Source organism: Phyllobates terribilis, unplaced genomic scaffold, assembly GCF_046119375.1.
Source record: "Phyllobates terribilis strain yellow unplaced genomic scaffold, ASM4611937v1 Scaffold_3__8_contigs__length_932513732, whole genome shotgun sequence".
Taxonomy (NCBI): domain Eukaryota; kingdom Metazoa; phylum Chordata; class Amphibia; order Anura; family Dendrobatidae; genus Phyllobates; species Phyllobates terribilis.
In genome coordinates, this window is record NW_027362763.1 from 207,398,961 (window position 1) to 207,421,409 (window position 22,449).

The 22,449-nt window shown below is 43.9% G+C and overlaps 1 protein-coding gene across 2 annotated transcripts in view; it reads left to right on the forward strand.

The window, feature by feature from the left end:
- Nucleotides 1-22,449, forward strand: part of FARSB (phenylalanyl-tRNA synthetase subunit beta) — a 58,917-nt gene that overhangs the window by 31,018 nt on the left and 5,450 nt on the right. The window contains exons 16-17 of one of the 2 annotated variants that reach the window (XM_073674612.1): nt 4,006-4,158; nt 9,372-9,418. In XM_073674612.1, coding sequence (XP_073530713.1) covers nt 4,006-4,158; nt 9,372-9,403 — 185 coding nt within the window. In that variant the 3' untranslated portion in view covers nt 9,404-9,418. Of the gene's footprint in view, nt 1-4,005; nt 4,159-9,371; nt 9,419-22,449 lie in introns of those variants that run through there. The other variant, XM_073674611.1, reaches the window with a different exon arrangement.

Below are 22,449 nucleotides of genomic sequence, written 5' to 3' on the forward strand. Positions count from 1 at the left end.
TCACTCGTCTCGCTATGTGTGAACGGGCCTCAAAATAGATGGGGCAGAGCAGGACTTGTGCCTGACTGTTACACCTGCCTATGGAAAGCTGCATATATGAGGTACCCGGACCAAGGAGGGGGTGTCGTCACCACGTATTGTGGGGCGTTCTGAGATGTTGTGTCTGCTCCAAATTAAATTGTACATGTACAAAGAGAGAGAACCACACTGACACTCTCAGTATCAGAACAGAACTATTTTATTACATCATCTGGTCGCTCTTTATATAGGTTATTAGTATTCATACTTTATAACAATATAATTGGCTCAGCTTATCTCTAAATATGTGCTGGCTTTAGCATGCATACATCTAATTGGCTAAATCTAACACTATTGACTCCCAGCTTTTGGGTCTAGATGTGGTTATACTCCTTGGGTTCGCCCCCTTACATAGACTCCATTCTGCGAGTAAGGAAATAAACGTACAAAAATTAAAATGGAGTCAGAATAGATAAATATAAATCCTGCTCTCACAGCGGCCACATCCCCAAATGTACTGAGCACAAACAACTCTTAGTATTTTTGATCAAAATTTTTTTAACTTAGTACCCTATGTTTTCTACACGTGTCACTATTTACCTACTGAAGGGTTTCTATGCATTATTTTTGCTCTCGGTTATATTTGTCTGTTAATGGCCACATGGTGTATTTGCACCTAGATATTACACTTATACTAAGTGGTGTGCCGGCCCATGTTGTTTGGTTTGGCTTCAGTCTCTTGTACTTAGTACATTTCGGAATGTGGCCGCCCCCTTGGTCTATGTACCCTATATACAGTGGTTTAATACAGTGGTGTGAAAGTGTTTGCCCCCTTCCTGATTTCTTATTGTTTTGCATGTTTGTCACACTTTAATGTTTCAGATCCCAAAACAAATTTAAATATTAGACAAAGATAACACAAGTAAACTCAAAATGCTTTAGAAATGGCTTTATAACCTTTTCCAGACTGATAGATGTCAATTACTTTGTTTCTCATTTGTTCCTGAATTTCTTTGGATCGCAGCATGATGTCTAGCTTTTGAGGATATTATGGTCTACTTCACTTTGTCAGACAGGTCCTATTTAAGTGATTTATTGACTGAGAACAGGTGTGGCAGTAATCAGGTCTGTGTGTGGCTAGGGAAATTCAACTCCGCTTCCCAAAGATGTGATAAATCACAGTTAATTTATGTTTTAAGGAGGGGGTGGGCAATCACTTTTTGACACAGAGCCCTGTAAGTTTGGATTTCTTTTTCACACTGGGCCCTGTAGGTTTGGATTTCTTTTTCCCTTAGTAATAAAGACATTCATTTAAAAACTGCATTTTGAATTTACTTGTGTTTTCTTTGTCTAATATTTAAATTTTTTTTGTGATCTGAAACATTTAAGTGTGACAAACATGCCAAAGGATAAGAAATCAGGAAGAGGGCAAACACTTTTTCACACCACTGTATCAAGCTTTCCACAGACAGAAGTGAAGCACAGTTACTTCCAGGTCCAGCTCTGCCCCCCCCCCTGTATGTTGAGGCCTGCTGGCAAATAGCGAGGTGACTTACCAGAGTAGGGACCATCCGGACTGGGTACACCTTGTCTCATTGGGATAGCTTGTACACTTTTTTGATCGAAAAATGTTAATTTAGTACACATCAAGAGCAGCGTTGTTCACACTGGTGTTGATGAGGAGATGGACTGGAGTCAGAAACTCCTGAGTCATGAAGAGGCCTACGCCTCATGGATTGGGAGCGCCGGATGAGTGGCCTACACCTCCGTGGGCCTTGCCACGAATCCTGCTCCAGGCCCTGCAGTATACTGGGTGTTCCCAGCAGACGGCTGCCGCATGTTCCCATCTCCCCATATTTCCATCCACAGCCAGACCATTCAGGCCGCGCACGTTTATCATGATATCCTTACCATTTAGTTCTGATATTTCTCTGTGGCAATTGCTGCAGCTCGTGGCCAATCCTTTCCGTGTGAGTGTACCCTAATGGCCCCCCTACCTGACAACCCTAATTACTAAGCTGTAAGACCCCCTGACAACCTGCCTGTTCCTAATCAGCAAGAAAAACCTAGAACAAGCCTCCCGCCAGCAGTTAACCCCTGCACTTTCCCCTCCGTGGCCTGCGGTATTGTGGAGATATGTAATAACTCTTTTCATCTTCCTTTGATTCCTGAGCATTGTGACTTTGTAGTGTGCGGATAATGGATGTATGTTGTGTTGTGAGCTTGGTCTGCGGAGCTGACATGTGCGCCCTTCATTATATGGCTGGTGCTCGCGGAGCCTCCTGTCACGGATAGATGTGGCGTGGTGTATAATTGCTGCTCACTGCAGGGGTTGTTAGAAGAACAGATAAAGTGGTCGGGGCCTCCATCCTCCGGACGTGGCGGGTGCGCTGCAGATACTGAGCTTTTGATGCTGACAATGTGCAGCTGGAGTCCGGCTCTCCAACGTCTGTTCCCAATTTCTCCTCTTACTTCTACAAAGAGCGCGTCTGCAGCTGATTTGGGATTTTCCTTATCTTGTTTGTCTACCGTTTACGCCGTTCTCCTGTTATTTTCATCTCTCATTCTTAATCATGGTGATTGCCACTTGTCCTGGTCACCTCCATACTGGGTTTACATGGCAGAATGGGTCCCACAGTGCCACTGACTACTGTGAAAACCTTTGGATGAATTAGATCTGATCATTCCCTGATCCGATGATCTATATATTTTCACGTGGTCATTGATACTGAAGCGATTATTAATAAAGTATGATATTGGGTAAGGTCCCCGGAATGACACACAAATACTGCCATCTGGCTTCTTTGTGTTTTCCGCTAAGTATCACTGACTACACATCGTTTTAGATCATAAGCAGTGATGAGCGAGCATGCTCGTTACTCGAGAATTACGAGCATGCTCGGGTGTTTTCCGAGTATCTTTGGCGTGCTCGGTGTTATGTTTGAGTCATGCCATGTGCATGATTTGCGACTAACAGCTTTAACCCCTTTACAGCCTGTGGCGTATTAGTACGCACCAGGCTGTAACCCCCGGTTCAGTGAGGGCTCCGGCGCTGAGCCCACACTGATCCGGGCACATGTCAGCTGATTATTACAGCTGACATGTGCTGCTTCTAGTCTCCTATCTATCAATATAAAAAAGAATTAATCCGATTGGTAAACGGCGTAACGAGAAAAAAATTCTAAACGCCAGAATTACGTTTTTTGGTCACCGCAACATTGCAATAAAATGCGATAACGGGCGATCAAAACATCGGATCTACCCCAAAATGGTATCAATAAAAACTTCAGCTCGGCGCGCAAAAAATAAGCCCTCACCCAGCCCCAGATCCCGAAAAATGGAGACACTGCGGGTCTTGGCGCCATTTTTTTTTTTTTTTTTTTAGCAAACTTTGGAATTTTTTTTCACCACTTAAATAAAAAAGAACCTGTACATGTTTGGTGTCTACGAACTCGTAATGACCTGGAGAATAATAATGGCAGGTCAGTTTTAGCATTCAGTGAACGTGGTAAGAAAAAAACATCTGTGGTATTGCACTTTTTTTGCAATTCACCGCACTTGGAATTTTTTTCCCGTTTTCCCGTACACGATATGGTAAAACCAGTAATGTCGTTCAAAAGTACAACTCATCCCGCAAAAAATAAGCCCTCACACGGCCATATTGACCAAAAAGTAAAAACGCTAAGGCTCTGGGAACAAGGGGAGCAAAAAACGAAAATGCAAAAACGGAAAATCCCAGGGTTGCGAAGGGGTTAATACATGTGAGGAATGCTTGTTTCTTAGGCATTCCTCACATGTATTAAAGCTGTAAAACAGTCGCAAATCATGAGCACTGGAGTGACTAAAACATAACACCCGAGTACGCTGAAGATACTCGTCGAGCACCCAAGCATGCTCGCCAAAAGTGTTAACCGAACATACTCGCTCATCACTAATTATAAGATAGCTGGTTGACTATTATTTATTTATTTTCTATTTACTCCTAAGATGTTGGGGCGAGGAATCATCGACACCTCTGTGCGGTGTATTACAACAAGAACCCAGGGTTTGAGGTCATACACGGCCTGCTGGACCGCATCATGCAGCTATTAGCAGTCTGCCCTGGCACAGAGAGCGGATACCGGATCAAAGATGCCGAAGGTAAGAGTATATACAGTGTATGCACATATATAAGTGTCTGCAATACATTTCATGTACATGGGTAGATTTCTTGCAGAAAGAGAAAAAAACTTCCCAAAAAGTTTCAGCTGCTTAACATTTAAAGACTTTTTTTGCCTTGCAAGCTACATAATAAATTTGGTCACTGCCGAATTGCGGTGAGATAGCAGGATTTACTTACCACAATGTCAAAAGGATGTTGCTTGATATGAGAATATGGATTTATGGATGGGTTTATAACATGGAGAACATCTCTAGCATCTCTATACACCCCTAAGAGGTAACATTTCTGTTTGTGGAGAGTGACATACCAGCCCTGGCATGCCAGGGTAAGGAGGCTTATTCACCGTGCAATGCTCCTTTGGGAAGTTTAATATGCAAATTGCCTCTTCAGAGAGGAAGAGGACTAGAATCCTATAGCGCCACCTATTGGAAGCAGCAGTCCTACAAGTCACAATCGACCCTTTAACGAGCTTTGCAATATGACTTGGGATAAAAGCCAAATCAGAATCTCAATTTGCAGACACGGTGTTTCGGGGTGTTGCCCCTCGTCAGTGCAGAGTACGAGATCTGATTTGGTTAGGTGAGAGGCTCTGGACTGAGGTCTAAGAGGTAAGGTTTCTCCTTATGGAGTGTGATATGCCAGCCCTGGCATGCTAATGTAAGGAGGCTTATTCGCCGTGCAATGCTCCTTTGAGAAATTTTATATGAAAATTGCCTCTTCAGAGAAGAGGAGGACTAGAACTTACATTGGCATTCTGATTTGGCTTTTATCCTAAGTCATATTGCAAGGCTCATTAACCCCTTTAAAGCCCATGACGTACTATTCCGTACCTGTGCCCTGGGCTTTAAGAGCCAGGTACGGAATAGTACGTCATGGCGATCGCGCCCGCACACAAGCTGTGCGGGCGCGATCGTCGCCGGGTGTCAGCTGATAGTACCGGGTGTCAGCTGTGACAATGTGCAGGGAGCGGTCCCGCACTGCTCCCGGCACATTAAGCCCGGCAATGCTGCGATCGCAGCATTGCGGTGGCAAGGGGAGGTGATTGCAATACTCACCTCCTCTTCCGGCCTCCAGCACTGTCTGCCGCGGCTTCCTGGATGTTGCCATGATGACCTGATGTCATCATGACAACATCCGGGTCACCATACAGCAGGAAGATTTTTTGGTCATGCGCAGTGCATGACCAAAGAATCTTCTCCCTGTGCAGCACTGACAGTCTGTATAGCACAGGGATGGTGCTGCATTCCTGTGCTATACAGGCAATCAAAATGAAAAAAGTGAAAGTCCCAGAGTGGGACACAGAATAAAAGTCTAAAAAGTGTTAAAAAATGGAAAAAAAAATTGTAAAAATATTAAAAAATAAATAAAAAAAATAATCCATCAAAAATAACAATATAATGTACCCATCAATAAATATTATGAAAAAAACAAAATAATAAAAGTACACATATTTGGTATCGCCGCGTCCGGAACGACCTGACCTATAAAACTGTCCCACTAGTTAGCCCCTTCAGTGAACGCGGTAAAAAAAATAAATAGAAAACGAAGCAAAAAACAATGCTTTATCACCATACTGCCAAACAAAAAATGGAATAACACACGATCAAAAAGACGAATATAAATAAAAATGGTACAGCTGAAAACGTCATGTTGTCCCGCAAAAAACAAGCCGCCATACAGCTCCATCAGCCGAAAAATAAAAAAGTTATAGCTCTCAGAATAAAGCGATGCAAAAAAATTTTTCTTTCTATAAAATAGCTTTTATTGTGTAAAAGCGCCAAAACATAGAAAAATGATATAAATGTGGTACCGCTGTAAACGTACTAACCCAAAGAATAAAGCTACCTTATCAATTTTACCACACGAGGAACAGCATAAAAAAAAAATTATTCCTGAATTGTTAGTTTTTGTTTATTCTGCCTCCCAAAAATCGGAAAAGAAAGCGATCAAAAAATGTCACATGCCTGAAAATGGCACCAATAAAAACGTCAACTCATCCCGCAAAAAACAAGCCGTCACATGACTGTCTGCCGAAATATGGAAAAATTATAGCTCTCAAAATATGGCGATGCAAAAGCTAGATTTTACAAAAAATGCGTCTTTTAGTGTCTGACAGCTGTCAGTCATAAAAACCCGATATGATTCTGGTATCTCTGTAATCGTACCGACCCGAAGAATAAAGTTGTCTAATCACTTATACCGCACGAGGAACGGCGTAATAAAAATGACAACTTATTCAATATGATGACCTAATGTTATCAAATTCTGTGTCGTACCTCTGGGTTCAAAATGTTCACTATACCCCTTGATAAAATCTTTGAGGGGTGTAGTTTCCAAAATGGGGTCACTTGTGGGGGGTTTCCAATATTTAGGCACATCAGGGGCTCTCTAAACGCGACATGGCGTCCGCTCTCGATTCCAGCCAATTTTGCGTTCAAAAAGTCACACAGTGCTCCTTCACTCCTGAACCCTGCCGTGCCCAAACACTGTATTTTCCCCACATATGGGGTATTGGCGTACGCAGGAGACATTGCACAAAAGTTTTTGGGGTCCATTTTCTCCTCTTACCCTTGTGAAAATAAAAAAAATTGGGGCTAAAACATCATTTTTGTGGAAAAAGTTTGATTTTTTTATTTTCACGGCTCCATGTTATAAACTTCTGTAAAGGACTTGGGGGTTCAGGGTGCTCTCCACACATCTAGATAAGTTCCCTGAGGGGTCTAGTTTTCAAAATGGTATCACTTGTGGGGGGTTTCTACTGTTTAGGCACATCAGGGGCTCTCCAAACGCTACATGGCGTCCGCTAATTATTCAAGCAAATTTTACAATCAAAAAGTCAAATGGCGCTCCTTCCCTTCCGAACCCTGCCGTGTGCCCAAGCAGTGGTTTTCCCCCACATATGAGGTATCTTCTTACTCAGGAGAAATTGCACAACAAACTGCATGGTGCCATTTCTCCTGTTACCCTTATGAAAATGCAAAATTGGGGGCTGAAAAACATTTTTGTGGGAAAAATGTGAAAATTTTATTTTTACGGCTCAATGTTATAAACTTCTGTGAAGCACCTGGGGGTTAAAGGTGCTCAACACACATCTAGATAAGTTCCCTGAGGGGTCTAGTTTCCAAAATGGTGTCACTTGTGGGGGGTTTCCACTGTTTAGGCACATCAGGGGCTCTCCAAACGCAACATGGCATCTGCTAATTATTCAAGCAAATTTTGCAATCAAAAAGTCAAATGGTGCTCCTTCCCTTCCGAACCCTGCCATGCACCCAAACAGTGGTTTTTCCCCACATATGGGGTATCTGTGTACTCAGGGGAAATTGCACAACAAATTTTGGGGTCCATTTTTTCCTGTTACCCCTGCGAAAATAAAAAAAATTGGGTTTAAAATAACATTTTTGTGAAAAAAGTTAATTGTTAATTTTTTTCTTCCACATTCCAAAAATTCCTGTGAAGCACCTGAAGGGTTAATAAAGTTCTTGAATGTGGTTTTGAGTACCTTGAGGGGTGCACTTTTTAGAATGGTGTCACTTTTGGGTATTTTCTGTCATAAAGACCCCTCAAAGTGACTTCAAATGTGATGTGGTCCCTAAAAAAATGATTTTGTAAATTTTGTTGGAAAAATGAGAAATCGCTGGTCAACTTTTAACCCTTATAGCCCCCTAATAAAAAAAATTTTGGTTTCAAAATTGTGCTGATGTAAAGTAGACATGTGGGAAATGTTATTTATTAACTCTTTTGTGTGACATATCTCTCTGATTTAAGGGCATAAAAATTAAAATTTTGAAAATTGCAAAATTTTTGCCAAATTTCCGTTTTTTTTCACAAATAAACACAAGTGATATCGAACAAATTTTAGCACTATCCTGAAGTACAATATGTCACAAAAAAACACTCTCAGAATCAGGGGGATCCGTTGAAGCGTTCCAGAGTAATTACCTCATAAAGTGACAGTGGTCAGAATTGTAAAAATTGGCCTGGTCATTAACGTGCAAGCCACCTTGGGTTGTAAAGGGGTTAAAGGGTCGATCGTGCACCCCACAAGGATGGACACCCCAATTTACCCTGCCAACAGTTAAGGGGCTGGATGCATCCTGCATAAAAATGGAAGAATGTACAATAATAAGATTACCTACACTAAAATCAAAAGCAACTCACAGTGAAGAAGCAGGTAGTGCAGAGCGAACCCATTTTTCATCTCATTTATTAGACAGATTGGAGAACCCCTACAGAAAGCATCTCTTGTCCTGACGGACCTGGCACCTCCATGTATTACACATGCCGCCCATTGCTTTTAGTAGGCACATTGTAATGTTCATTTCCCTCGGGTGGCGCTATATGGGAGCTGAACAAGGAACACTTTTAGCAAAAAGCATTTGGCATAGTTTTGTAAGCAATGTAGTGAACAATGTAAGTTCTGTATGCCAGGAGTCTCGCAGTTTGGTGCTAGGTGACCAGAAATGGAGGCAATTAGATAATTGCTCCAGAGTAAGGACTCTTTCAGACATCCGTGATGATCAGTCCGATCTCACATTGCAATGCATGGACTGACCGCCCGTCTCCCGAACCGAGCTTGACGGCCTCATAGACATATATGAAGCTGTCACACTTGGGGCCGGAGTCGCGCGGCCAGTCCATGCATTGTGATTTAAGATCAGAACAGGGATCACAAACGTCTGGGCTGTTTTCACACAGCATTGGGCTTTACATTTGGTGCATATATTGGGAGGTGTCCATGTCATCATATGTGGGGTGCAAGTCATGAGATGCGACAGAACGATGTCGTCCTATATTCTGAACATGGGTGTGGGCCTCTTAGGTGTGGGACACACACTTCTATCGGACAGTGTTAGAATATCCTCGGGATACACCATAAATGTCTGCGATGGCAATGACCCTTTCATAGATTATTATTTCAGCGTGATGGTGCCAGGTCCGGTCCTCATGTGCTGCATTCCCCTATGCGTTAGATTATCTGTACATAGACTGCGGTCTCTCTTCATGTGTATACAGTTGTGTCCTCCTTTCTAAGCATATGTATAATAGTTGGCTTTTCATGCACCTTCTGTCCCTTTAACATACTTAAGGAGCGTACACCCAACCTGGGTCATAACCTCTGCTCCTCTCTATGGGATGGGAGCTCTGAAAATTATCACGGTGGAGTTGTGATGTTTTGGTGCTAATGTTACAGGATCAGTCCTTGTAACCCAAGCCGGGTATTAGCTGCTGTCTGATTCGAGGCCGAGGTCTCCAGGAATCGTCTCTTAGAAATGATCTGATTTCCTCTGACTTCACACCCAGGACGGCATAGAGTGCATGGATCATCAGAAGCCGTATTCCTAGCAGGTACACAGTGAATACTTGTACAGGAACTATAGGCTTTTAGGATTTGGCTAATATTATAGATTTATACGGAATATAGGGACTGGGTGATCCTGGAATCTACAAATCCTCTAATTAGCGTATATGTCGTACAAAATCTCATATTCCTGATGTTGAAAAAAGAACAAATTAATTTCCAATTCTTTTACGACCTCCATGGTTCAGTTATGAGAACTATTGTTTGTGGATTTAGGCTATTACTAATTTCCAGTAAAAAATTTGGACAGCAAAAGGAGTAAACAAATTTATGACCACAATGTATTTTTGGATTATTTTGCCCCATTGTTCTATGAAGGGTGTGTATGCATTACTGGCCCTCTGCAATAAGTCATGGTTTAGACTGGCATATGTGGTGAGCCGCACTGTGCCCCCTCTTTACTGGAGATGGCCTGGTGATCTGCCTGTAAGACTGGTGAAAGACCCTTCTACCTAGTCTACCAGACCCTCTCATCACTGTGAATTAGATGTTCTTCCTGTGATGTAGTGATGTTAAAGACTAGACCCGCCACGCGTCCAGACCCTCTGTACTGGAGATGAGATGGTGATGCATAGACCGGCCACGTGTCGAGACCCTCTGTACTGGAGATGAGATGGTGGTGCATAGATCGGCCACGTATCCAGACCTTCTGTACTGGAGATGAGTTCCAGACCTGCTGTACTGGAGAGGAGTTCCAGACCCTCTGTACTGGAGATGAGATGGTGATGCATAGACCGGCCACGTGTTCAGACCCTCTGTACTGGAGATGAGGTCCAGACACTCTGTACTGGAGATGAGACGGTGATGCATAGACCCGCCATGTGTCCAGACCCTATGTACTGGAGATGAGATGGTGGTGCGTAGATCGGCAAAGTGTCCAGACCTTCTGTACTGGAGATGAGTTCCAGACCCTCTGTACTGGAGATGAGATGGTGATACATAGACCGGCCACATGTCCAGACCTTCTGTACTGGAGATGAGATGGTGATACATAGACCGGACATGTGTCCAGACCCTCTGTACTGGAGATGAGATGGTGATACATAGACCGGCCACGTGTCCTGACCTTCTGTACTGGAGATGAGATGGTGATACATAGACCGGCCACGTGTCCAGACCCTCTGTACTGGAGATGAGATGGTGATACATAGACGGGCCACTTGTCCAGACCCTCTGTACTGGAGATGAGGTCAGGACCCTCTGTACTGGAGATGAGGTCCAGACCCTCTGTACTGGAGATGTGATGGTGATGCATAGACCGGCCATGTGTCCAGACCCTCTGTACTGGAGATGAGATGGTGATACATAGACCGGCCACGTGTTCAGACCCTCTGTACTGGAGATGAGGTCCAGACCCTCTGTACTGGTGATGAGATGGTGATGCATAGATCGGCCACGTGTTCAGACCCTCTGTACTGGAGATGAGATGGTGATGCATAGATCGGCCACGTGTCGAGATCCTATGTACTGGAGATGAGATGGTGATGCATAGACCGGCCACGTGTCCAGACCCTCTGTACTGGAGATGAGATGGTGAGGCATAGACCGGCCATGTATCCAGACCCTCTGTACTGGAGATGAGATGGTGATGCACAGAGAAAAGACGGGAAAACCTGGCAATTTCGGCAGCACAAACTGAAAATTTTATATAGTTAGGGCCTCCAGACAGATGGTCAGGAAGAGAAAAGTTTCAGACATGTTAAACTTCAGCACCCAGTCCTTTTGTTCTCCTGAAATATAATCTGCCGCTTGAGCAATCTGACTGACCGCCCTTTACCCAAATCTCGTCGTGTTGTGCCGAGTAGGCATGCATTTGTATAGAGGAGTCTGGAGCTGGGCTGTGGAGTCAGTAAACCAAACCTTCGACTCTGACTCCTCAATTTCCATGACCACGACTCCAACTCCCTCATACACGGCTCATGTTTAAGTGGTAAATTTATGGTAGGACACATTTTTCTCAGCTAAAAGTCTAGACCCTTAGATCAGGAATAGGACAGACCTTTATAGGACATTTCATAACTTTCTCAAATTCTTATGAAAAAATATTCCCCACAAACGGCATTGAACTACTGTACCCAATTTATTATATATTTTAGGAGTCGGAGTCGGTCCATTTTATACCGACTTCAACTCTGACTCCACCAACATGGGCACCGACTCCGACTCCACAGCCCTGGTCTGGAGAGACCTTTTGGCTGATCAAGTGTTTGGCCGGCAATGATCCTGAGGGGTGTTGGACTAGAGGACAACACCAGCCAATCCTGTCAGTAGATCCATCACTTTATTGGAGGTGAACTGAAGCTCTGATTTTTTTGGGCCCTATTCACTGTAGAATAAGGAGCGTACTGTGGATTTTAAAATCCACAACCTGTTCATTTTTGGCAAGAATTCTACAGCTGTGGATTAGCTGCAGTGAATTACCATGAGGCTTAATCTGCATGTGGTAGAGATCCAAGTGTCAGATTTTGTGAAAAATCCACAATGGATTTGCTTACCACAAATTTGTGTCATGTGACCATGGCCTTAAGACTGGTGCTAGAGACTACCAGGTCATCCAACCTACTTCATCGAAGCCTTTCTTTACTGCGAATAACTGGTGTCCAGACTGGAGAATAGTGAAATGGCCAACCAACTCCACTGTGCCCTTGTGTCATCATCAGATGGTTTAGATGTTCTTCCTCTGTGGCCCATATGTTATCTTCTACCAGCAGTCAACTTTCCTAAGCCTATGTGCACACAGTTTTGAGGCGCTTAGAAACGGCAACTTTTCTAGTGGAAACTGCTTCAGGAAATGCTCTCTCTTTGGGGAGTTTTGGAGGAGTTTTTCTTTTTTTTCCACTGAAACGCTTTTTTGCAGCCTTTTGATTGAACAGTGCCTAGGTTGGAGTGTTTTCCATCAGGAGATGCTTCAAAGAAGTGAAACACACTTCTTTTTTTTTTCCCCACCAGATGTTTTACAATAGAGATGGATAGGAATCATCTTTCAAGTGTTTTTTGAGCGATTCTTTTCAGATGTTTTTTTGGAGCGGACGCTCTTTAAGAGACTCCTCAAAAAACTTTGTGTGCTCTTAGTCAGATCCATTCTTCACTGCCAATTGACTTGGCAAATAAAATAAAGGCTGGAGCATGGAGAAAACCCATTTTTAGAAGGTCAACGGATCGATGTGGCTCTGACTTCTCTTGGTCCTAATGGTAATCTCTTATTGGGATAGGAGGAAAGCCACAACTGGCCACTTGCTTCCACTGTATAGGCCACTGCAGGGGTAATGTAGCCTTATATATCAGCCATTCAGATGAATCGTTACCCATCTAATCCACCAAGTCCAACAGAGCAAGAGCGACCAAAGCAGAATCCCACCGTATTGTGTAGTGTAATTGTCCTAATCGGGCAAATGGACATAGGATTTAGTGGTAAGACAATCCCTTTAAGTAAACCTTTATCTTAGTGTTTGGATGGGGTAAAGGATTGTATTATGGCCAGGTATGTAGTGTCACTTATATGATTCTCCATGGCCAGGCGTGTAAGGTGCGTGCACCTGCTCCTAACCTCCACCCTAGCTCACCAGCAAGGTGCAGTCCGTGGGCTGGGTGGCACCCTCCTGGCGAATTAAGCGTGTCCCAGTGTTTAGGAGCCAGCAGGCACAATTACACTGGCTGCACCTGTAATGGCTGGTGGCCACTGGAAGAAAGCCGTGTGTTTCTGGATCTTTAAGCAGGCATGAAATGCAGACAGCGTGTTAAATAATAATTAGGAGAAGCTGGTGAAACTCAGAATAGAAAAGTAAATGAGATTTAAAGCATTCGGCTATGGAGACACAGCGGGAGAGCCGGGCTCTGATAATACATCAGTGACAGTAGGTACAGTTTCGTGGGTAATTATTAGCCGCTCCCTGTGGGGTCTCTTGTAGATTCCAGGCCTTTGATCTGCATTGTATATTACATTAATACCAATCTTGTTATTCTTATTCCCGCCCTTCCCCTGCTGTGTATCACACCCCCCAGCTATTAGCCCCCTTATCCTTTACTGTTTCGCAGTCTTGTATTGTGGCGGCTTCATTTACATTCTGTAATTACAGTGTAAGAAATATTGGTGCCTCTTGAGAGCGTTGCAGCATGTAACCAGTTAATTAAATAATAATTAATAAGCTACCATTGTTATTTCAGTTTTTAATAGACCTTCTGGTAGCGAAACAATAAGCACTGTGTCTACAGACTGGCACAGACAAGTGGGCAGGATCCGTAAGGCTCTGATTCATCACCAGAATTCTGGCATAAAACTGTTGGAAACGTCGCAAAACTTGTGTGCCACCTGTAGTTGCGCAAAGAATTTAGTGACTTCTGGTCTTTTCGCAGCTATCCTGGCAAGCTCTGCCAGCGTTCTGAAGTGGGAAGAGCTTTACTAAGTCGAATGCAGCCAAAAAATAATCTGAATTTACGCCACTAAAGTGTCATAAATTACAACATGAGTGTACTCCAGTCTCGGACTTGTACACATCTATTGCAGTAACGTACGGCAGCTGAAAGTGCCTGTGCAAGACTGAAGGCAATACTCAGGGCCATAGTGTCGTAGGATGTCTGAACTTCTGAGTCGGCAAAACGCCAAATTTATTAAAATGGTGCACATGGCTTAAAGAAGTTGTCCACTACTTGGACAACTCCTTGTCATACACCACACTTGGCCCCGAAAAATATAAAAGCCTATACTCGCCTCCCTTGCTGGCGCCCTTCCAGCTTTGTCGGCACTCGCGGTCCCGGGTCTCTCATGAGGTTGTTGTGACACGTAGTTCCCGGTGCCCAATCAGCGCTGGCGTCACTTTCCCCCTACCTTCGGACAAATTGAACATGAAGAGAAAGTCAGAGATCATCTGCATCCTGGACTTCCTCTTCATGTTCAATTCGACCGAAGGTGGGGGGAAAGTGACGCCAGCGCTGATTGGGCGCCTGGCACTACGTGTCACAACAACCTCATGAGAGACCCGGGACCGCGAGTGCCGACATCGCTGGAACGGCGCCGGCACAGGAGGCGAGTATAAGCATTTTATTTTATCAGGGCCAAGCGTGGGGTATGAGAAGGGGTTGTCCTAGTAGTGGACAACCCCTTTAATATATTTGGCTCAACTTGCTAGTCATGTGAGACATGTATTTACTCATCTTCATAAATAGGTAAAATTGCCAAGTGCTTTACATATAATCAGTTTTACTTGATTTTAACAATATTAAAAATCCTCTTTGTAAAATTATAGAATTAAAAATCCCTCCATTTTTTAAGACAATTTGATGCCTAGGTTACCAGCCACCTCTGCAGTCTATCAGCGGAGACCTGTCTCCTAGGCAAGGAGCGCACGGATTACAAGCACTTTTCTACTTCGTGTTCCAAGCTGCCTCTGCTCGCAACATCCGAGAGTGCACAGTTCAGCCTATCTGAACTCTCTATAATCAGGAGCACATGCCCTCCGCAAACAGGAAGGCAGGAGGCAGGGGAGCGCTGCGTTAATGAAGAATGAAAGTGCAACAAGCACCTTTTAATATTTTGCACCAAGAATGGTAAAGGCAGTCATATACATTAGACTAATGTCGATATCGGTGGGAGCTGCTGACACTGTAACATGTATGGGAGTCTCTGACCTATGATGTTGGGGGTAGAGAAGGATCCTTCCTGTTGGATTTCCAACGGCTGCTTAGTTTCCCAGGAGCTGTGCTGCCACTAGAGGTTTCCGTCATTCGTTGGCTCGGAGAGAACACAGTAGCATCCAGCCGAGACAGACGAGCACCCCTGCTGTGTATATGGCTGAGGTGGGGAAGATTACTGTTGTCCAAGCGATCATTCGTCCAATAACTAAGGTGTGTGGAGCCTTAGGGTAAAAAGTATGCATGTTACATGATAAACACAATGAATGTGCTGCATGTCATTTTCTTTTATATTGGGCACATTGGAGCTAACTTACTAAAGCCGCCCAATTTATAGACAATGCACACTTAAAATGGGTCAAATACATCTTAGTGATTGAGGCTGATGAATCTGGCACATTTTTAGACTGCTTAGTCTAAATCTGCAACTAATATTTAGCTTACTGTAGTCCTATAGGTTATGAGAAATTTAGGTGCATTTAGACCTATTTAGAAGACACCCCTCTCATTAGGTCACACCCATTGTCGAGAAATGTATCTAAAACACATAATAAGTGGTGGAAGACAGGTTTTTGGTGCAAATTAATCTAAAATTCTGGTCCGTGTATTAAATCATTATTATCGTACATTATTAAATCAACTCCTTTATGGTTAGCGCCCACTGAGCAGTCCACTGAGCAGTCCACTGAGCAGTCCACTGAGCAGTCCACTGAGCAGTCCACTGAGCATTCCACTGAGCATTCCACTGAGCACTCCACTGAGCACTCCACTGAGCACAATATTCTTACCATGTAAACAGACTGCTGATCACCTGACGATCACACAAATCACTCGTTTGTCAGGTGCAATGAGTTTCTGTGCTGCTGAGAACGATGAGCGCTCATGTGCACTGAATGGTCGCTCTGTTACAAATCGTCAGGGCACATCTGAGGCCGGATCTACCGCTATAACCAGGCTGCTAAATTGACCGCCATTCATACAGGCAGCTAATCGGCAGCTGTTTATAGATCAGGTCGGCCCGTGTAAATGGACCATTAGTAAAGCCAGTCAGTATCCTAGAAGAACATGGTGCCCACTTTGTCAATAAACCGCATACTGTCTGCCTGGGGTAAAAACATTACAGAAGGGATTTCTTAAAGGTTAATGATGCCTTGATGTCACATTTCTGATTCTTGTGCAGTGCACACTCTTGGCATTCTCTTGATGAGCTTCAAGAGGTAGTCACCGGAAATGGTTTTCACTTCACAGGTGTGCCCTGTCAGGTTTAATAAGTGGGATTTCTTGCCTTATAAATGGGGTTGGGACCATCAGTTGTGTTGTGCAGAAGTCAGGTGGATACACAGCTGATAGTCCTACTGAATAGACTGTTAGAATTTGTATTATGGCAAGAAAAAAGCAGCAAGTAAAGAAAAACGAGTGGCCAAAAAAAAGTATTCAGGCAGTGGGTTGTTGGTTATCAGGAAAATAAAGCTCTTCAGCGCCAGTCTGTCCCCTGGGCTGTGTCTGTTATTGCAGATTAGTTTTATTCTAGGGGTTATAAAGGATTTGGAACAAAGAGCTGCTTTCTTCCAGAAATGCGCCACCCTTATCTATGGTTGTGACTGGTATTGCAGGTCTGCATCATTTAAGTACCTAGACCCACAGTCCTTTCCATACTATTCTTCCCGCTATAGTGCACTGTCTTGCAGATTTACTAAAATGAGACATTTGTCAAAATTCTGCAAGAATATTACAGTAAATTAAAAGTGTTATTGAGTGCTGCCCAGAGCCATCCTCTTCCACATCAGAAGTGAGCGGTGCTGATGGCGGTACAACCCCACGATTGTTCAGACATCTCAGCATCATCAGCACCGCTCACCGCCACTGTGGAAGTGGGTGGCACTTTATGCCAACCAATTGGTGGTGTATAGTTAGATCTGTTGTATCTTTAGACATTATTATCCAACCACATTTTATTACTATGTAGTGTAAATTTAGGCAGGATCGGTGAATCTGCTCCTACAAGCCTTCTGGGTTACATTCCCAGTAGTAATGCCGGAGCACTTTTAAAGCCATAGAAGAGATTTATCAAAGCGTTTTTACACATAAGAAAATCAGTGTAGAAGTAGCAGCACTTAAAGGGGTTACTCACCAACCTCATTTATCACCTTTGCACAAGATCGGTGAAAAATGTATGATCAGTGGGGCTTTGACCATATAGACACCCACCGATCCTGGGAATGGGTATCCCATGTCCCCATGAGTGACCACTGCTCTATTCACTGTCTATGGGTGCGCACTACCACTCCCCCAAAAGTGAATGGATTGTGGTAACGCTTGTGCACTGCTGTTACATTTACATGGGACTTCCACACCGGTGGCGTTCCCCATGATCCTATATCACCCAACCTGTGTAGAGGGATACGTCTGATAACTTCGTTAACAAGCAGTGCACTCCCTCATTCTAAGGATTGTAGAGGTCCCAGCAGTCAGATGTCATCGATCATTAATTGATGCCATATCCTACTGATGTCATTACTTCCTAAAGGCCATAATCAACATATATCACTTATCCATAGGATAAATGATAAAAATATGATTGCTAGGGGCTCGGCTGCTGCTGTGACCCTCACTGATCCCAAGAATGAGGGACCAGAAGTCCCCTGTGTGCATGAAGCGTTACTGAGCATGTGTGACCACTGCTCCATTAAAGGGAACCGATCGCCAGTTCAAAAGAGGCCAATTTTTTGCTGCTTTTTGTATTGGGATGTTTTCTTAAATCCACCATATTGTTCCAAAGATTTGGGCTTTTTAATTTGGTGAGGCCTCTTTAATTTTTATTTTTTAAGTGGTCAAAAGCGATGAGATTTCTAATAGAAACAGTTTCCGTAAACACGCCTTCTTAGGAAATAAACTCCTCAAAATATTCCCCAAAGGTGTTTTTTATTTATTTGCAGCTTTCTGATTGGACAGTGCCTAGTTAGGAGCGTCTTCCATCGGGAGATGCTTCAGAGAAGTGATGTGCGCTTTCCTTTCTCCCTGCATACGTTTTTTCAACACCTCAAGAGGGTAAACCGCTCAAACACTGGACATATTTACAGCAAAGTGGTTTTACAATAAAAATAAATAGAGTTTTTTGAGCGTGCTTTTAGGTGTTTTTCAGAGTGGACCCGCTCCAAAAGACTTCTCAAATCTTTCATGATAGTTCCTGACATAACAGCTTTGAAAAGTGGAAAACATTTGCCGCAACTTGGAGTTGCACTAAAATTTTGCAACTTTGGGCATATTCACACCAGTTTCTCCCAGCTTTGACAAAATGGAGGTGCAACGTGGGCAGGACTAATTCATGACTAGCTGTGGCGTTCCTTCCACCATAAATCTCACCTGCGTCGATGATGGGGCATGCTGGAGTCAGACACTCCTGATTCATTAAGAGGTGTGCACCTCGCCACAAATCTTACTCCAGTTAGGGACTGGAGTAAGATTGCTGCTGAGTAAGGAACTTTGCCGTTCGTCATGAATTTGAAGAGCAGGAGTTGCTACGCCTCGTCCGGCCCCAGCTGTGCTGACTTTGTCGAAGCTGCGGAAATCTAGCGTAAGAATACCATAAGTCACAACAATCTAGCGCATTCTTGCATTGCGAGGAAATTTTGCAACTTTTCAAAGCTTTTTACGCCATAACACTGGAATAAAAACTTTGAAAAATAAGGCCCTAAAAGTCAGTAACTAATGTACAGGAGTTAGAGATGGCTAATGGAGTTGTGCTCAATAACGACTCATTCGCTCAGGATTTTTGCTCCCTTCTTTTGGCATCACTGGGGGTTACAGTAGCTGGACCCCCAGCAATCATACATTTGTTGTCTGTACCATTGTTTAAGGGACAACCCTTTAAGTAGGAAAACTCCTTTAACATAAGAATTCCAATCCCATTGACTTTCCTTCTCCCCATTCCCTTACTTATGACTGTGCACAACAATGGCCCAGCCTGAATCTGCGAGGGTGGCTGCGGATCAGACATGAAATGTTACCAGCGAGGCTCAGCTGCAGATGAAAGCACATTTTAAGTGTTTCTTAGATTTTAGCCTTCTCAATTGCTGCCTGTAAGCCCTCACTTCCGCACATCCTATCAAATTATAGGACTGCTAAGGTATGCCTAAGCCTATAATATTACCTTCAAGGTTTTTTTTTTATTCCCAGTTTCATTCTGAAGCTAACACAAGAAAGAAACTGAAATGCGCCATTCCAGCGGATAAGAAGAACCATCCCTTTGATATTTAATTGTCCATAAAATGTGATAAAGATTAGTCGATACAAATGACATTTTGCCCCCTCCGGCTCTTAACTCTTTTAGCGCCCGGGGGCAGTGACGGCAGAGTCTCCCATGTGTTCAGGCATCTACCATTCATGGGTTAAAGCGGTCCTGTCTTTCAAAGCGCAGAAGTCCTAGGACTGGCTGTAGAGGCTGTAATTATGTGATTATTCACAGCCCAGTGGACTTCGGAAAAAGAGGTGACATATATGGCTTTAGGGAAATGAGTGTCTATCCCCTTGTGAAGTTCAGCCGTCACCACACATCTGTTCATACAAGGCCGGTGCGGAGCGCCTGTGATCAGCAGACACAGCTGTCAGGACTCCGCGTATCGGGGGGGACTAATTATACGGGAGAGACGGGAAGAGATAGCGATGAGGTGGAAGGCGGCCTCATGTCAGCAAAGCTCCTTCTCACTTATTTTTATTCCTTTTTTTGTGTATTGTCAATTGGTCCTGAAAGTGAAGCTTCAAACTATCAAGGTATTGTAGGATTTATTGGGATTTTGGAGGTTTGGAGGATGGGCCCCGTGCCCTGTGGTCTATAGACCGGACACACGCTGCTGTATTCTGCTGACAGGTCTTCAGTGAAATTTACAATTCCATGACCTTTTGTAAAAATGTGATGTAGACGTTTATTAGAATGTTTTTTTTTTACCAATAGTTTCTATTAAAGGGAATTTGTCACCACTTTTTTTGCTACACAATCTGAGAGCAGTATAAGAGACCCTGATTCCAGCGATGTATCACTTACTGGGCTGCGTGTTGTATTTTTTTTTTTTTTTTTTTATAAAATCCCTGTTTTATTGGCTACAGATCTAGCGGTGCTCAGAATGCTAAGCCCTGTAAACTCCACCCACACCGCTGATTTGCAGATTTCTGTGTACACTGTGCATAGGCAGAAAGCAGCCAATCAGTGGTGGAGGAGAGGTTATACAGAGCTTATGAATATGAAGGACTACCTGGCAACAGGTTTACTAGTCCTCTATGATAATCTCCTGCTGATAAAACTGTGATTTAAAAAAAATATATATATAGCAAGCAGCCCAGTAAGTGACACATTGCTGGAATCAGGGTCTCTGTCCCAACATTATGCTGCTCTCAGATTATATAGAAAAAAACTGGTGACTGATTTCCTTTAACAGGGTTTTGCCTTTTTTAATAAAGTTACTAATTACCAGTGTTCTTGCCTGGTTCATGACTATCATGTCAGCGCGCCAACAAATCATTAGCAACTGTGGCATTGTGTGAGCCATTGTGACAGGCTATCCCTATGAATGACAAACAAATTCCAGCCAACTATAGCCTATCCTTAAAAGTTTTTTTTTTTCGAAAATGTTATTATATACACTGCTCAAAAAAATAAAGGGAACACTTAAACAACAGAATATACCTCCAAGTAAATCAAACTTCTGTGAAATCAAACTGTCCACTTAGGAAGCAACACTGATTGACAATCAATTTCACATGCTGTTGTGCAAATGAAATAGACAATAGATGGAAATTATTGGCAATTATCAAGACACCCTCAATAAAGGAGTGGTTCTGCAGGTGGGGACCACAGACCACATCTCAGTACCAATGCTTTCTGGCTGATGTTTTGGTCACTTTTGAATGTTGGTTGTGCTTTCACACTCGTGCTAGCATGAGACGGACTCTACAACCCACAGAAGTTGCTCAGGTAGTGCAGCTCATCCAGGATGGCACATCAATGCGAGCTGTGGCAAGAAGGTTTGCTGTGTGTGTCAGCGTAGTGTCCAGAGGCTGGAGGGGCTACCAAGAGACAGGCCAGTACACCAGGAGACGTGGAGTGGGCCGTAGGCGGGCAACAACCCAGCAGCAGGACCGCTACCTCTGCCTTTGTGCAAGGAGGAACAGGAGGAGCACTGCCAGAGCCCTCCAAAATGACCTCCAACAGGCCATAAATGTGCATGTGTCTGCACAAACTGTTAGAAACTGACTCCTTGAGGGTGGTATGAGGGCCCGACGTCCACAGATGGGGATTGTGCTCACAGCCCAACACCGTGCAGAACGCTTGGCATTTGCCACAAATCAGGATTGGCAAAGTCGCCACTGGCGCCCTGTGCTCTTCACAGATGAAAGCAGGTTCACACTGAGCACATGTGACAGAGTCTGGAGATGCTGTGGAGGGCGATCTGCTGCCTTCAACATCCTTCAGCATGACTGGTTTGGCAGTGGATCAGTAATGGTGTGGGGTGGCATTTTTTTGGAGGGCTGCACAGCCCTCCATGTGCTCGCCGGAGGTAGCCTGACTCCCTTGTGAGACCATATGCTGGTGCGGTTGGCCCTGGGTTCCTCCTAATGCAGGACAATGCCAGACCTCATGTGGCTGGAGTGTGTCAGCAGTTCCTGCAAGATGAAGGCATTGAAGCTATGGACTGGCCCGCCCGTTCCCCAGACCTGAATCCGATTGAGCACATCTGGGACATCATGCCTCGCTCCATCCACCAACGTCACGTTGCACCACAGACTGTCCAGGAGTTGGCGGATGCTTTAGTCCAGGTCTGGGAGGAGATCCCACAGGAGACCATCCGCAACCTCATCATGAGCATGCCCAGGCGTTGTAGGGAGGTCATACAGGCACGTGGAGGCCACACACAATACTGAGCCTCATTTTGACTTGTTTTAAGGACATTACATCAAAGTTGGATCAGCCTGTAGTGTGTTTTTCCACTTTAATTTTGGGGGTGACTCCAAATCCAGGCCTCCATTGGTTAATAAATTAGATTTCCATTGATGGTTTTTGTGTGATTTTGTTGTCAGCACATTCAACTTTGTACAGAACAAAGTATTCAATGAGAATATTTCATTCATTCAGATCTAGGATGTGTTATTTGAGTGTTCCCTTTATTTTTTTGAGCAGTGTATACGGATTAGGCTTCCCTAGGTTACAAACAGTAAATTTAGCTTTCTTCATCCACCTCTGCTTCTCCTCCGCTGCCCCTGGTCTTTGTTGGCAGGCTCTAGTGATGAC